General features: G+C 40.5%; 1 protein-coding gene across 1 annotated transcript in view; it reads left to right on the plus strand.

The window, feature by feature from the left end:
- Positions 1 to 18,203, plus strand: part of LOC127417205 (tyrosine-protein kinase CSK) — a 45,613-nt gene that overhangs the window by 11,339 nt on the left and 16,071 nt on the right. Inside the window, exons 2-4 of the mRNA XM_051657047.1 lie at positions 9,090 to 9,164; positions 9,384 to 9,497; positions 10,873 to 10,985. Of these exons, the coding sequence (XP_051513007.1) occupies positions 9,150 to 9,164; positions 9,384 to 9,497; positions 10,873 to 10,985 (242 nt within the window). The 5' untranslated portion in view covers positions 9,090 to 9,149. The remainder of the gene's footprint in view (positions 1 to 9,089; positions 9,165 to 9,383; positions 9,498 to 10,872; positions 10,986 to 18,203) is intronic.

The following is an 18,203-nucleotide window of genomic DNA, read 5'->3' on the forward strand; positions in this document are numbered from 1 at the left end:
GTTAGAGTAAGTTGCGTGCTGCGGTGACAGCGTGATGTTTTGAGAGTTAAACTAGATCATTCACACACACTCACTGAAGGAGAGATTAATCAGTGATGTGTTTGTGTTACCTGCTCTTTTGTGTGCAACTTGTGTTTAGATCAAACAATCGAACTAACAGCCTCTGTATTCCAAAATGTCTTGATAACCCTTTTTTATGCAAACTTACATTTAGACCCTGACTGTTTACACGTAATTAATGTGTGTGTCGGGAGGTCCGCAAGTGGACAGCACTAAAAACTGTGTGTGAAAGTGTATGTTTGCTCTCTGTGTTGACCGTTAACTCAATATTTGCATGTTAAGTAAGGTCACATTTTCATATTTCATCTCAGTCATTTAACAGCCACTAAACTAATTTCAACAAGACAGCTCATTTGAGGTTTCTTTAAATCGATGACAAAAAGTCTTGATTTCTTGTTTGAAGCTATTGTTTTTTTTTTTTTTCGTTTTTTTTTCGAAATTCTTTCTCGTATAACAGTTTAATATGCTGAATCAACAACACGTTGTTTTGCACAAGCCATTTGTAGACTGATTTCATTTAAAAGTGTAATACTAACAGAGGGAGTTTTCTGGAATCTGCTTGAAAAGTGATTATTTTTTCAATTCCGTTTAGTGTCGCAGAAAATAAAACTTTCAACTTTAAAGGGGCTGCTTACACCGAATGCATCCTTGTATTACAACATTTCTCCCAAATTCTAAATAAAAATATTGTCATTTAGAGCATTTATTTGCAGAAAATGACAACTGGTCAAAATAACAAAAAAGATGCAGTGTTTTCAGACCTTGAATAATGCAAAGAAAACAAGTTCATATTCATTTTTAAACAACACAATACTAATGTTTTAACTTAGGAAGAGTTCAGAAATCAATATTTGGTGGAATAACCCTGATTTTCAATTCCAGCTTTCATGCGTCTTGGCATGCTCTCTACCAGTCTTTCACATTGCTGTTGGGTGACTTTCTGCCACTTCTGGCGCAAAAATTCAAGCAGCTTGGCTTTGTTTGATGACTTGTGGCCATCCATTTTCTTCTTGATCACATTCCAGAGGTTTTTAATGGGATTTAGGTCTGGAGATTGGGCTGGCCATGACAGGGTCTTGATCTGGTGATCCTCCATCCACACCTTGATTGACCTGGCTGTGTGGTATGGAGCATTGTCCTGCTGGAAAAAACAATCTTCAGAGTTGGGGAACATTATCAGAGCAGAAAGAAGCAAGTTTTTTTCCAGGATAACCTTGAACGTGGCTTGATTCATGTGTCCTTCACAAAGACAAATCTGCCCGATTTCAGCCTTGCTGAAGCACACCCAGATCATCTCCGATCCTCCACCAAATTTCACAGTGGTTGCCAGACACTGGCTTGAAGGCCTCTCCAGGTCTCCATCTAACCATTAGATGACCAGGTGGAGGGTTGGTGATGATCTGTGGGTGCTTCAGCAAGGCTGGAATCGGGCAGATTCGTCTTTATGAAGGACAAAGGTCAATCAAGGTGTGGATGGAGGACCGTGGGATCAAGACCCTGTCATGGCCAGCCCAATCTCCAGACCTGAATCCCATTGAAAACCTCTGGAATGTGATCAAGAGGAAGATGGATGGCCACAAGCCATCAAACAAAGCCGAGCTGCTTGAATTTTTGTGCCAGAAGTGGCATAAAGTCACCCAAGAGCAGTGCGAAAGACTGGTAGAGAACATGCCAAGACTCACAAAAGCTGTGATTGAAAATCAGGGTTATTCCACTAAATATTGATTTCTGAACTCTTCCTAAGTTAAAACATTAGTGTTGTGTTGTTTAAAAATGAATATGAACTTGTTTTCTTTGCATTATTATCTTTTTTATTATTTTGACCAGTTGTCATTTTCTGCAAATAAATGCTCTAAATTTTTATTTGGAATTTGGGAGAAATGTTGTCAGTAAATTATGGAATAAAACAAAAATGTTCATTTTACTCAAACACATACCTAAAAATAGTAAATCCAGAGAAACTGATAATTTTGCAGTGGTCTCTTCATTTTTTCCAGAGCTGTATGTGAAGATGCCCCCTTCTCAGTTTACTTAATATCTTTTTCAGTTTTCAGTTGCATTACACCTATATATCATCAAAAGTCTGGCAAGTAAAAACAAAAATGTATTAGCCAATGGCGATTCTTTCTCCAATGTGTCATAAGCAAGGGCATGCAAAGAACAATGTTCATATATTGTGAATAATAATAAACATTATTCTTCATTGAACTTCATCTTGTAAAATGTATACAAAACCCTTTATCTGGTTAATATAGACTATAAAAAGAGTATTTTGGTTAATACTGAATATAAAGCATTGTAAGTCTCCATCATTTCAAAATAAGAGTCCCCGTTGTGTTTCGGGCTTGTTCAGTTAAAATTGCAACATTATGCACCAAATCTTAATTTTTCTGGTTATTATTGGGATTTAGATTGAACAATAAAATATTACTTGGATTCTATTAATTTTGGACTCTTGTAGCCTCTATGTCTATACCTATTATTGCTTTAAAAAAAAAAAAAAAAAACTGTTTAAAGGCACCAATGATCAGTTAATGGCTACATGTATTAAGAAGAATAATCGCAATAAATAATTAATCTACCAAGGAATATAGTTCATTGCATCTAACAACTTGACACATTAATATTGAATTCAGTCTGTGCAAGGTCACAGATTTTGCAAAGGCTTCGAATGTGGCTCATCCGATCAGATTTTAGAGTCTGATTCTGTTTTATAATGAACCTTTCAAATCAATCTGGATCATGACAGGTGAACAGGAAGTGGCCCACTCTCACATGACACTGTTTACGATTTCTGCTTAATCTAAACAATTAATAGTGTTATGACCTTATTGATTGATACTAATAGACATTCTGAGAGCCATTCTACATATAATTGCTTTAAAGGCTTTTATGCTTAAGTTGTTGTTAAAGTTTCAAACTTACCTGTGGAACCATCCTGGGCTGCGTTTCCCAAAAGCATCATAAGCCTATGTAGATCGTAGAAACCATTGGCGCCAGTGGTATCTACAATCAACTTAAGCTTGCGACGCTTTTGGGAAATGCAACCCTGATTTTAACAGAATAAAGAAAATATTATAAAACCTTGAATATCTCTGGACAGTTTCATTATTTTTTATTTTTTCATGTTCCTTTAATCTAATAAAAACGACCCCCGTGTGCTGTATGGAAGTATCTGGAGTAGATTCTTAGGATGTATTCTGGGAGATTAACCTATTTATCAAGCATTCCCTCTATATATGATGCAAGTCAGTGCAGGAAGGAAGTTCATTCATGACCGTAGCATCAGTGGACTCATAGTCTCTTTATAACACTTCTTTCACTTCTCTGTTACGACTCAAGGTCATGATGCTCTCACCAGATAATGTGTTGAAGGATCAATCAATCAGTCTGATACTTTGACCTGTAAACAGAAAAAAGGGAGACAGAGACCTCTTTTATTCTGACATCAGTGTTCATGTCATTCAAATTATTTACTGTTGAAGTGAATTAATACGATCCACTCTGCCCATTCACTGGCTTTACTGAAGAAAGTACAATAAAAACACAACGCCAGTAAAATTGTGTGATAGCGTGAATAACGAATCCATCACAAACATTTACTTACGCATTGGCAAAAAAATTGCTTCATTGATGAGAATTTTCACACTCCTTGTATTGTTTCTTCTTAACATTTTGTCAGTGCAAATTTAAAGCTGCTAATTCACTGGTATCTCCTCACAGTGAAGTTAATTTCCATAGCATCCCTTTAAGTGTGTGTGTGTGTGTGTAGCAGTGATAATGTGCATTATTTCGCATTATATTATTCGAGGAAGAGGCATTTTTAGGCGTGTGTCTTGTGACTGTTGCCATGGTAACAGCGGGATGCAGGATGCTGACGTGCTTTGAGACAAGCTGAGATCAGACTGATGTTGTAGTTCAGAGGTGCGTGTGTGTTCACAGCACTCTGACGGCTGTAAAACTGAGCATGTGAGCACAAGTGTTCGTTTGGATGTGATCACATTGAAATTCCTGCGGCTGTCAGTACATTCCAACATTCTAGAAAAACCTGTAGCTCAGGTGAAAATAAGAAAAGTCTGATCACATAGAAAAGTAATAGCACCCATCTCCTCAACAAACAATATTTGAGATATCTTTCATGTCTGTAAAAGAAATGGTGCTGGACAGGTTGAAGTTTAATATACAGTGGCAAGAAAAAGCATGTGATCCCTTTGGAATTAGCTGTTTTTCTGTATTAATTGGTCATAAAATGTGATCTCATATTTATCAAAGTCATAAGTATCTATAACAAAAACAATGTGCTTAAGCTTACAACACACAAACCGTTATAATCTTCTATGTCTTTATTGAACACATCCCATTAAACATTCACAGTGCTGTGGAAAATGTAAGTGAACCCTTGGATTTAATAACTGGTAGATCCTCCTTTGGCAGCAGTAACCTCAACCAAGCATTTCCGATTGCTGCGGATTAGACCTTTTGGGGTCACAGTTCGGTACGGTTTCGATGTAGCAGGGAAAACAAAATAATCTTTCTTTAAATTATTTATTTGAAAACACAGTGGCTGATGGGCAATAATTCTTATTGTGAAGGCTCATTTATACATGATAGCATTATGCATATTTCTTCAATTAAATTACAATAAAAAACTTAAGAGCCACTTATATGCACATTGTATAAAAACAATAATAAAAGTTTTAAAAAAGTGCAATTATAATAATTGTAACAAAATTAAGATATTAGCAGTGCAGATTTCTGTCTTTTGCCTTTCAGCTCACCACTTGTACTTATCACTCAATTTTTTTTTTTCTTCAGGAAAATCAGAATATCCACTTTATCAGAGTAGAGGGCGGATCTGTTGGCACTGACAATGTCCCCTGCTGGACAATTACAGCGCGTGCTTGTTTATATAGAGCAGGCACTACAGAATTGCTGAAATGCGTTCTTTAGGAACTTTATAACGGGGCTGAAGCACGTTAAGCAGATGCTTAAATCCTATGTTCTCGACGACTGAAGATGGTCACAGATCTGTAGCAATGAATACTCCTATGGCATCGTTATCACTTTAGCTCTGAGCTTGCAGCGAGAGGCTAACTTGCACAGGCTGTTTATGCTTTGCTCCTGTAAACTCAAGAGACACATGTGGATGATGTCACTGCAAATGAGTCATCATGTTAGACTGCTGCTTCTTGAGACATACCCGACTTCGGTGAAACAGTGCCAACACACAGCGTTCGTCCTGTTCACTACTCGTTGCCCAGTATTACTGTAGATTACTGCAAAACCATAATGCCATCAAACAACAGATTTTAGAGACGGCACTCTGGGCAGTGGGTCTTCAATCTCTGGCTTATTTAAGTCCAACTTTTAGCTTATTTATTTTGCTTAGTTCCATCACAGTTGGGAAAAATAGTGAGCTAGCTAGAATAAACTTCACATGCATTTATCTGATCCGCAGTTTCTAGTGTACCATCTGGCGCTCTGTTCTGTTAAGTTTTGATTTTGTGCAGTCCTGTGTTGCTCCGCAATCTTTTTTCATTTTAGTTCTATGCGGTTTGTGTTGTTCGTTAAATGTTGTTTTAATATTGGTTTCGCGCATACTAAGATATGTAATCATTCATGTGACTGCGTGTACCGCACCAAAGGCCCTGTATCCGTTCGGCGCAGATACATGTACCGTTGCAGCCCTATTAGGTTCATTGACCTACTGCATCTCCCAACTTATACTCAGCCTCAGCTGGCACACAGCCACCCTGACATTACCCTGTAGGATATCTTGATAAACTTAGGAATTAATTTTTTCTCTCGATGATGGCAAGCGGTCCAGGCCCCGAAGCAGCAAAGCAGCCCTAAATCATGATGCTCCCTCCACCGTACTTCACCGTTGGGATGATGTTTTCATGTTGGTATGCGGTGCCTTTTTTACGCCAATGCTGAATGTTCTTTCTAAACAATTCAACCGTAGTCCCATCAGTCCACAAAACATTTTCCCAATAGCTTTGTAGAGTGTCATCTGTCAAGGTGGTCTTTGGAAAACTTCAGATGTGCAGAAATATTTTTGTTGGAAAGCAGCAGCTTCCTTCGTGGTGTCCTGCCATGGACACCATGCCTGTTTAATTTTTTCAGTATTGTAGACTCACAAATACAGATGTTAACCAATTCCAATGATTCCGTTAAGCCTTTAACTGTCACTCTAGGGTTCTTTTGTCCCACATTGAGCATTGTGTGTCCTTTTGAGTCATCTTGGCTGCACGGCCACTTCTAGGAAGAGTAGCCACAGTACTAAATTGTTTCCATTAGACAATTTGTCTAACTGTGGACAGATTAATTTCTAAGCTCTTCGAGATAACTTTGTAACCCTTTCTAGCTTTATGTAAAGCAATAATTCTTGGTCGTAGATATTCTGAGATCTCTTTTTTGCGAGGCATGGTCCACATCAGCAGATGCTTCTTGTGAATAGCAAACTCAAAGAGTGCTTTTTATACGTTAAAGTAGCTCTAATCCACACCTCAAATCTCATTTCATTAATTGGCTGCCAGGTTTGCAAACTCCTGACTCTAATTAGCTTTTGTTGACGTCATTAGCCTAGGGGTTCACATACTTTTTCAAACCTACACCTTGAACGTTTGAATGATGTTTTCAATTTGTACAAGAGCAATACAATAATGTGTATTATTAGTTAAAAAAGGTTGTGTTTGTTCTTTATTGTAACTTACTGTAGATGAAGATCAAACCACATAAAATTTATACATAAATGATGGAAATTCCAAAGGGTTCACATATTTTTCTTGTCACTGTATGTTGGGCACTTCGTTCAGGAGCGGGTTTGGTTATTAGCAATAATTAATAATTATCAAAGATAATTATTAAAATCAATAGAACATTGATTAGAATCAACATTAGCTTATTAATCCTTCAGATCAACAATCATCAAAGATAACTATCAATTATCAAAATCAGTAGAATATTAATAAGGATTAATATTGCAAGGGCACCACCCTGGAATCAGGGACTAATAACCAGAGAGTATAGCAGTCTCAATATAGGATTGTTCTCTTAGGAAAGTCAACGTCAACAAGAACAATACCAAAACACTTCTCTTTAAAGTATAACAAAGTTTATTGATGCAGTAATATCAATTAATAATTACAATGCAGTCAGTAAACATCTGACTTCCAACTACAAACTAAACAGTAACATGATTAGATATGGTAACAGATAAGCCTATAATACATGAGGTGTGTGTGTGTGTGTGTGTGTGTGTGTGTGTGTGTGTGTGTGTGTGTGTGTGGAGAAGAAGGGTACAAAATGGCGGACGTGGCTCTCGTGGAGAGTACGTCATGCGAGGTTTTCGGCCAGAAAATGTGGGCGGAGAGACTGGTTAATGGCGTCTGCCCATTTAACGCGTGTCTCAGCTGGTACGATAACTTCGGGACAAAGCGGGCTCCATCGCCAAATTATCTGCTTGCCAAACGTGTGTGCGGGTATGTTTGTGAGGGGTCGTGTGTGTGCGGTTAGTACGAGAGAGAGAGAGAACAGAGTGATGGCACTGAAGCCGGTTTAACGATCATGGGAGAGAAGGCAAACATTAGTTTTATCACTCAGAGATGCGGTGAACGGCTTGTAATCCGTCCTCCGCGATCGCTGTTTCTTTAATGGATAAACTCAGTGTGCTGGTCTCACCCGCGATGACGGAAATGCACAAACAGTCCAATGTGGTTGGATGACAACACAGCAAATCTCATTCATGGTAACAGTAAGTTACAGTAATACCTTTGAGTATTATTAGAAGAAATGAGCGGACTCTGCGGTCCGTACCTGTACAAGCAATAACCTTGATACACAAGAACAACAAACTATAATAATCTATCTCGGCCCAGACGTAAACCTCTACTTGTGTCACGTGAGGACGTGGGTACCTACAGGCCGCAGTCAGGCTTTATGACTGTGTGTAGGCCTGTCTTTGCTTCATATCTGAGGCCCAACACTGTATATGAGCAATTGTAATAGTGATTCTTCACTTGGCAAACACCACTTAAAGATGCATTATTTTTTCACATTGTACAGCAGGAAGTTGAAGAGAGAAAGACGTGTCTGGATTGGTGTTGCTTTTTACTTTTAAAATGTAATTTGACATGTTTTGAATGTGATTTAATGTTGTTCTTGAAAATTTTAGGAGTGCCATGCATGCGCACACACACACACACACGCTCTTCACAGGGGCTGCTCCATTTGCACAAGGCAGGCTACAATTTAAGTACTTCCTGTTTGTGTGTAGGGTGCAGAGACACATGTACAACGTGCATGCGTGTGTGCGTGTGTGATTGAGTGTGTTGTTTACATTTTAGAGTGATAAAGTGATAAAAAATATAAACATTTCCAAAATATAACTCTTTTTACAAATGTCACTGGAATACTTTGTGAGTGGTCTATCTCGGCATTCTGTGGTCATATATTTGTCTATTTTGATGCTAAACTGCATAATTGACTGTTGTCCCAGGCAAGTGATTTCCTACATAGCTTGCTGTGCTAGTTATGTCTCTTGTAACACCCCACAGTCTCTTTCCTCTCACATTATAAAATAATTTAGACTCAAATGAATGTTTCATGCCAAGTAGCTGTGTAATAAGTGAGATAAGGTACAGTCACCCAGAAAATAAACCCCTTCATGATGATTCAAGACCTCTCTACGGAGTTTATTTTGCAATAACTCTGACGTATGTGAGCTGAAATGACGCTTGTTGCTATAGAATTCTGGCCAAGTTTAGATGTTGTGATGTGAGTGGGGCAAAAACTCTGACCTAAACACACACACACACACACTTCCCACTCAGTAGTTTGATGGAAAATCTGTGTCAGCATCACTGAGGGTTTGTCTTGTTTTCACTTCCTGTTCTCGCTGGTCTGAGGGGCTTCAACATCCCAAGAGCTTCTGCTTGATTCTGACACACTCTTAATTTTGTACAGCATGTTATTATTACACATTATTATGCGTAATTGACTGATTGTGTTTTTTTTTTTTTTTTCAGCTCTGATGTTTCACATCAGTCTGTGACGCTCATACAAGAGACCATTAACACACACTCAACATGTCTGCTCTACAGGTATACACTGCACACACTATATATGTTGTTCCAAAGTCGTATGACTTTCTTTCTTCTGTTTAATACCAATGGGGATGTTAGGCCGAATGTTCGCCTCAGTCATCATTCTCTTTTAACGAATCATATTTTTCACAATGAAAGAGAAAGTTGACTGAAACATGGACATCATGTGTGTGAAGATGAGGAGGACATTTATTCACGGTCTCATTCCTAACACAGGCAACATGGCCGCCGGGCACGGAGTGTGTGGCAAAGTATAATTTCCAGGGCAGCACTGATCAGGACCTGCCCTTCTGCAAAGGAGACCTGCTCACTATCATTGGTGTAACTAAGGTAACAGCCAATGAGGAACCACTGATGGGAGGGGCTACATCGTGATGTCATTTGAAAAGCCTAAAAATTCTCACAAAACCTAGCATGAACATGTCCTGGACATATTTATTAAAAATTCATTATATTTTGCATAAAGAAAATGAAGGCTACTTTACTACCATTTAGATTGTTTGCATTGTTTGCATTGTGACATTTTATTCATAGCAAACAAAAAATGTTAGTACTGTAATACAAGAAAAATTCGCATTACTGTAAAAAATTATTATATGAAAATTTTAAAGCAGTATTTGTTGTACTGCCTTTAGTTTATGCAGATGTAAATAAAAATATAATAAATTACCAATAATTGTTTGAGGATCAAATGAGAATTATCGTTGGGAATAATGAGAAATACAAAAATAACTCTAATGTAAAATGTCCACATGCATTATGGTAATTAAAATTTGTCATGAAAGCAATGTCACAATTAATGCAGAAATCTTAATTGTCTTAATGGGGTTCTTAATGCAAAAAAAATAAAAAATAAAAAATTACTCTTGATTTTGAGGTGAAATATGACCTGGACTTGTTTTCATATTAATTTCAAGATTCAACTGATATACCACATGATTTTGTTGACAATATAAAATCAAGCAACATTGTGAACATTTCCGTGATCTTAATGCTTTTTGTATTTTGCTGAATTTATTAAAGGAATATTTCTCTCATCATTTTCTCACCCTCATGCCATCCCAGATGTATATGACTTTCGTTCTTCTGCAGAACACAAATGAAGATTTTTAGAAGAATATCTCCACTCCAAAATAAGCTCCACATAGCACATAAAGCCAACATAAATGTAACCATAAGACTCCAGTGATTTAATCCATATCTTCAGAAGCGATATGATAGGTGTGGGTGAGAAACAGATCAATATTTAAGTATGTGAAAGTGGAGATTTATAGTAAAAAAAAGGACTTAAATATTGACCTGTTTATCACCCACACCTATCATATCGCTTTTGAAGACATTGATTAAACCACTGGAGCCGTATGGATTACTTTAATGCTGCCTTTATGTGCTTTTTGAGCATCAAAGTTTTGGTCACCATACACTTGCATTATATAGACCTACAGAGCTGAAATATTCTTCTAAAGATCTTCGTTCAGCAGAAGAAAGTAAGTCACACACATCTGGGATGTCATGAGGTTGAGTAAATGATGAGAGAATTTTCATTTGTGGGCAAATTATTTCTTTAAGCTCAGTCAAGTCTAATCATAGTCAGAAGGCTGAAAAATATTGCAATATAATTTCAGCTATATTGTCCAGCCCTGTTGTCATGTGATGCTCTTGCAAGTTGTGTTAAGTATTGTGATTTATTGATTTGTTGGTTCAGGACCCGAACTGGTACAAAGCAAAGAACTCTGTTGGCAGAGAGGGCACAATTCCAGCCAACTACGTACAGAAGAGAGAGGGAGTGAAATCTGGAGGAAAACTCAGTTTGATGCCGTGAGTACATGCACTTTATTCATACGCACTAATGATCTTGTGGCAATCGGCAATCGCTTGAGTCAGTGTCAGGTTAGAGCACAAACAAATGAGAACCTTTAAAGACCCCATGAAATGGTTTCCTTTCCTGTGTTGAAGTATTTCCTATTTACTAAAGGGCTTGTCCTTTTTTTTTTTTTTTTTTTTTAAATAGCCTGTAGCCTGTAGTTTACATCTCAGCTGGGTGAAACCACGATTTGCTACGTGCTATTTCTAGTCGTTAATTATGCCTACTACCCCTCCTGGGGTATAGGCTGCCAACCAGGACTCTCCAGCCATCTCTGTCTTGGGCTTTTCTTTCAATCTGGCTCCAAGTTTAGCCCATCCTCTTGTAGTCAGCCTTGAGTCTCTGCGCCAGCTGTTTCTTGGCCTTCCTCTTTTCCTTTTCCCTTGAGGGTTCCAGGTCAGGGCTTGCCTGGTGGTGTTTGAGGCGGGCTTGTGGAGTGTGTGACATATCCAGCCCCAGCGTCTTTTCATGATTTCTTCATGGGCAGGGAGTTTGGAAATTTGCTGCCATAGGTCGTTATTGCTTATGGTGTTTGGCCAGCAGCTTTGGAGGATTTTCTCAGATAGGTGAAAGTCTTGACTTTGTTGGTGGTAGTCACTGTTGTCCTCCAAGTTTCTGCTTGTGACGAGGAGGAGGGCGTGGCCGGGTCATGAGGGTGCGCGCCTGGCGCTGAGTTGGTCAGTCAGTGGGAGAGGGATAAAGGGGAGCCGGAGACACCAGTTCGAGAGAGAGAGAAGCATGAGCTGTGTGTGTGCGTGCATGTCTGTGGGTTTTGCAGAAAAGCACTCTTTATGTTTTAAGTCCATTTGTGTCATCAAAAATTTATGTTGACTGCTCAGCCGGTTCTCGCCTCCTCCTTGCCTATTTTGTGGACCCGTTACATTGGTGCCAAAACCCGAGAGGGAGGAGCTATGCGCTGTCGGAGAGCTCTCGCCGCTGATGAAGGGTTGCGACGCTGAGGAGGTATGGTCCGGTGGTACTGGAGCGGTTCGCCAAAAGACGGAGGAGCCTGCTGCCGTCCATGAGGAGACTAAGGAGCCCGCTGCCGTCTGCCAGGGGGCAGAGGAGCCCGCTGCCGTCCGCTGGGAGGTTCTCTCTCTCTCTCTCTCTCCCTCTCTCCCCTGTCCCTCGTCTCTCTTAGATTCTCAGGAGGCAGGGAGGACCATCGGGTGGCAGAACGGCCGGAAGTGCAGCATCTCCCCTCCAGAGACTTGGGGGGGGGGGGGGGCGAGTAAGCCAGTCCGGATGGCACCCCTGAATCAGGCGGTGGAGGAGTGTGACAAGGAGGAGGGCATGGCCGGGCCATGAGGGAGTTGGCCAATCAGCGGGAGAGGGATAAAAGGGAGCTAGAGACGCCAGTTCGAGAGAGAGAGACTTACGAACTGTGTGTGTGTGTGCTTGTCTGTGGTTTTTGCTGCAGAGCGTACTTTATGTTTTGTTTAAGTTAATTTGTGTCATTAAAAGTTTACGTCGACTGCTCAGCCGGTTCCCGCCGCCTCCTTGCCCATCTTGTGAACCTGTTACACTGCTCCATACAGAAGGACCGATTTTACATTAGTGTTAAAAAGTCTGATCTTAGTTTGCAGCATTAGGTCCTTGGAGCTCCAGATCTTCTTTAGTTGGATGAAGGCAGTCCTTGCTTTGCCGATTCTTGCTTTGATGTTGGCGTCTGTACTGCCCTGCTTGTCTATGACACTGCCCAGGTAGGTGAAGTCCTCCACCTCTTCCAGTGTGTCACCTGCAAGAGTGACTGGAGCTGTGCTGGCCGTATTTGCCTTCAGGATCTTGGTTTTTTCCCCTGTGGATGTTGAGGCCAAGTTGTACTGAAGTGGAATTCCTGAGGACGAGAAAGGCCGAGATATGGTGAAATTCCTAGACAGGCTCTTCCCGAGTCTGCTTGACATAACAGGCCATAAGCTGGAAATCGAGCGAGCTCACAGGGTTCCGGCTTGGAGATCTGAGATCATCTGATAAAGATCTTGTGTTACGTGAGGCGAGGAATAAAGGAAGGCTTTCTTGGAAGAACTACAACATTTTCTTTTTCCCCAGACATTGTGAATTCGACGAGAGAAACGTGATCGATTCAAGGAATGCAAGAAACTCTTACATCAACAGAAGGTTGCTTTTGCACTGATGTTCCCAGACAAATTGAGAATAGATACTAAGGATGGCCGCAAAACATTTACATGCCCAGAGCAAGCGATGTCCTTAATAAAGTCAATGGAATAAGAAGGATATTGGGTGATGCTCTCGATGCAGCTGAGTGGGCCTGACTCACTGAACAGTCACTTGTCTGTCTGAGGAAACTGGGTGCCTTTTTTGTTTAGTGCTGGTTCTGCCTAGCGGCTGGAGTTTGTTTTGTGGAGGAACACACCTTCGGAACAGTTATGTGCAGGGATCTACATGTTCTTTGTGCTTATGCCTCCTATTCACTGGAGTTTGTTTTATAGATTATTTTCTGTTGTGTAATTCTGTCTCACAAAATTTTTATAGAAGCACCGGACTTGAGCAATCCGACGGCAAAGTTGTCGCGGGGGCTCTCGTAGGCACACATGGACTGTTTGAGTTTAGAGGGATGGATGCTGGTTGGTGCTGTTGTGAGCGGTGTTAATGCGCACGTTTTTCTTTTTTCTGTTTGTTTGGCTCTGGGGGAAGTTCGGGGTTTGACTGTTGCACTAATGTCGGAATGTGGTCGTTATAATTTTATTTTTTGACACACAATCTATTTTTTCTAGTATATCAAAATGTCAAATGTTAATATGAGTGGATTGTCTCTCTCCACGTGGAATGTGAATGGGTTGGGGCACCCCATAAAAAGGAAGGTTATTTCTTTTCTTAAATGTAAGAAATATTGTGTTTCTTCAAGAAATGCATCTTTCCCTGCAGGAAGCTGAAAAATTTGGGAAGATATGGGGTGGACATATTTTCTTTAGTGCTGGCTCAAGTAAGAGCAGGGAGTCATTACTTTGATAAGTAAACATCTACAATTCAAATGTCTCAAACAGAGCAAGATAAATTAGGAAGAGTCATTGTTTTAGCGGAAATTCAGGGGCAAAGTCTTATTTTGGCCAATATATACACACCTAATGTTGATGATCAGGGCTTTTTTTTATAGATCTTGAAGGGATGTTGCAAGCCGCTGGCACCCCTCATGATATAATATTGGGAGGAGTCTTTAATCTTTTGATGGATGCAGTCCTTGATCGTAGTAAAGCAAAAGTGTGTAAGCCCCCTAGAGCAACATTGACGCTTCACAGGATGTGTAAAAATCTTGGTCTTACAGATATTTGGCGACCTTTGAACCCATCTGGTAGGGACTATACATTTTTTTTTTTTCATCAGTCCAAAAGATTTATTCTAGAATAGAATATTTTTATATCAAAGTCCCTCATTTCATCTGTTGTTGATTGCTCAGTTGGAAATATCTTAGTCTCAGATCATGCCCTGGTGAGTTTAGAGGTGTTTCCACATACGGAGAAAAATAAATCATATAGTTGGCGCTTTAATGTATCCCTTTTGCAAAATCCTGAATTTCAACAAATGTTAAAGACTGAAATCAATGTTTATATGGAGACCAACTGGTCCTCAGTATCCTCTGTGGGCGTGGCTTGGGAGGCACTTAAGGCGGTTCTTAGGGGTCGGATCATACAGTATGCCTCATTCATCAAAAAAATCCAAAGCATAAGAACTCGTGGAGTTAGATGTCGTCTGATGGCCTCAGGGAATTGACCCGATTGAAATATAGATATATTACTATTTTGTCGCAGAAAGTGGAGTTTTAGCTATTCAGGGCAAGACAGCCATACTGAGTCGGGGGACAAAGCAGGAAAACTTCTGGCTAGATATATAAAGCAGAGAGAGTCCTTTTCTACCATTCCCTCTGTGAAATCTGCTGGTGGTGAAATTTTTATCTCGGCCATTGATTATTAATAATGCTTTTAAGGAATTCTATCTTGATCTCTATAGTTCCACGTCTTCATCTACTGAGGAAGATATTGGAAACTTTGTGGAACAATTAGCACTCCCTAAACTGACAATGGAGCAAATAAATTATCTTGATTCTGAGATGACATTGGAGGAGCTTGACGAGGTAATTAAGGCCTTGCCTACAGGCAATGCTCTGGGGCCAGATGGCTTTGCTGCTGAATTTTTTAGATCTTATGATACAGAACTGGCTCCACTTTTGTTAGAAGTTTATACGGAATCATTAAAGAATTGATGAAAGTTGATTCCGTGTTTTCATGTGCTGTTTGTGTTGATTTGAGTTTGGAATCAATAAAAATTGTTAATGACAAAAAAGAATGCCTAAATGCATATAACAGACTGAATGCAGCTTATATGCATTTAGACATTGCATAGATCTAACATTTTGAAGAATTTGTCCCTTCTGCTTATACATTAACGGCTGTGTTTGCTTTAATATCTTGTCAAGACAGCGCAGATTTAATCCCGTCTGTTTACGCTCTCGTAATTCATTAACAGATGTGTTTACTTTAATATCACTTAAAGAGGGGTATTTTGATTAAAAACAGTGCAGAGTCTCATGCAGAAGTGCTGCATTCATCACGAGACACAAGCACACGGGCAAACACATGCATGTGAGTGTGGAAAAGCAGCCGACTGTAATCAAACAGCGCACGGGTAGTGAATTTGGTCAGATATTGATATTGCCGGTATCTTTTTTAGCATCGGTGGCTATTAAAATATTGAACTGAGCAGATATTCCGTAACACTAGTTAATCATGGTAACACCCTGCAGTTTGTAAAGCACTGTGCTGGACACTGTGCTTTGCATGTGCAGGAGCGCTGTGTTTTGTAGATGCCATATAAAGTTGAAAATATAAATTTTTTTAAAAACGCATCGAAGTGAATTTCACATTTATATTTGACCGCTTTATAAAGGCATGCCATTGGAACGTTAATATACTTTGCAGAATCGTTGTCATTTAGAAGTGAGATCACGTGGGTGTCTGAATCGAGATCGTGATCTTTTAACGATTAATCGTGCAGCTCTAGCCAGCAGGAATAGAAAAGGTGAGAGCGAACTTTATCTGGCACACCGTAATGGTGAAGTAGTTTCCAAAGGGTTTCTCTGTCCTCACTGTCAAATGCCTTCTCATAGTCTATGAAGTTAACATAGAGGGGACAGTTCCATTCCATCGACTGCTCAATGATGATGCGCAGTGTTGCAGTCTGGTCTGTGCAGGATCTTTCCTTGCGGAAGCCAGCTTGTTGATCTCGGAACTTGCGTCAACTGGTTCTTTCATTCTGTTCAGGATGACTCTGTTGAAAACTTTGCCTGGGATTGATAGAAGAGTTATCTCTCTGTAGTTTGCACAGTTACTCAGGTCACCTTTCTTGGGGATCTTGATGAGATATCCCTCTTTCCAGTCAGATGGAACATTTTCCTCTTCCCAGATCTTTCCAAACATGGGTTAGAGCACATTTACTGATGTTTCAATGTCTGCCTTTAGTGCCTCTGCTAGGATTTTGTCAGGTCCTGCTGCTTTTCCATTTTTCAGTTTGATGGATTGCCGTATTTCTCCCTTGGTTGGTCTGCCGCAGTTGATTGGGAAGTCCCTGTTGGCTGACTGTATGTCTGGTGGAGACTGTGGCACAGGCTGGTTAAGCAGTTCTTCAAAGTACTCCACCCATCTTCTTTGTTGGCCTTTGTTGCCCATGATTGTCTTCCCAGCTTTATCTTTATCTGGTCTTTCTGGCTTGCTGTACATACCAGAGAGTTTCCTTGTTATGTCGTAGAGTTCTTTCAGGTTTCCATGATTGCTTGTTCCGGGGCTTCTGTGGCAAGGCCATTGATGAACCTTCGCTCGTCTGCTCTTAAGCTTCTTTGCTTCCTTGTTGGCTTCGGTGTATTCGCCCTGAGCTTTTTTATTTTTCTGCTCTTGTTCGGCTGTTGTTGACTGCAGCTTTCTTTTCCTTTCTCTCTTGGATTTGGCGGAGAGTCTTTGTGGAGATCCACTCTTAGTGCTTGTGTTTCTTGGGACCCAGTACCTCCTGGCAGGTTGATGTCACTGTTTCTTTGATCTTCTCCCACTGACTTTCTACTGGGTCTCTGTCGTCCTCTAGTTCTTGCAGGAGTTGGAACTTGTTTTTGAGAGTTGACTGAGTATTCACTCTGTTTCTGTGCATCTTTGAGGAGGGTGGTGTTATATCGCTAGCGTCGGTTTGTCAGCTCCATCCATGCTTGCTTTAGCTTTAGCTTCATCCTGGCCATGACAAGGTGATGGTCTGAAGCCCCATTTGCTCCACTCTTCACTCTCACATCCTGCAGGGACCTCTGAAACTTCTTGGCTATGCAGACATGGTCTATCTGGTCCAGTGACACCCACGTTGCCTTGTTTATTTTTTTGTGTGGGAAATGGCTTTTCACCATTTTCGTTTATATCACCAAGGCCATGGTTGCCCATAACTTCCTCGTACCCGATGTTGTTGCTTCCACTCTTGGTATTGAGGTCCCCCATCAATATGGTAATGTCTGTCTCAGGGCATTTCTCCAGGATGGACTGAAGTCTGTCGTAAAATTGTAAAAGATCTTGTAAAATCTTGTAAAAGATTTTTTCCTCTTCTTCACTGTCATTTGTAGGTGCATAGCACTGGATAACTTTCATGTTGATCCTCTTTTTCATTGTGCGAAAGGTCGCTGTGATGATTCTGGGACCGTGGACTTCCCATCCAATCAGAGCTCTGTTGGCTGCTGGCGATAGCATAAGTGCTACTTCCTGTGTGTGTGGGGCGTTCTCTTCCTCGTGTCCAGAATACAACAGCATTCCTCCCAGTTTTTTCTGTCCAGACTGTGTCCATCTGGTCTCGCTGATGCCAAGCAGAGCGAGGTTGTAGATTTTCCTCTCCGCTGCCACTTGGGCTGTCATGCCTGTCTTGTACATTGTCCTCACTTTCCATGTCCCGATGGCGATAGTCCTGGTCGAGAGCAGGGAGGTCAGCTTTGTGGCTTCCATAAATCTCTGTCTTTTACCACAAGGCGTCATAGATCTCCGTGAAGGAGATTCCTCTCTCCCCAAGGTCTGGATGTATTTTGGTTGACGATTCTGTAGCTTGAATTGTTTATTTTTTATATTTTTTTCCATGGTGGGGCAGCTGGCCTCATGCATAACCCTTCTCCTTTCGCAGACGGGCTTGGGACCGGCCATGGC

This window comes from Myxocyprinus asiaticus, chromosome 26 (assembly GCF_019703515.2).
Source record: "Myxocyprinus asiaticus isolate MX2 ecotype Aquarium Trade chromosome 26, UBuf_Myxa_2, whole genome shotgun sequence".
In the NCBI taxonomy this organism is placed as follows: domain Eukaryota; kingdom Metazoa; phylum Chordata; class Actinopteri; order Cypriniformes; family Catostomidae; genus Myxocyprinus; species Myxocyprinus asiaticus.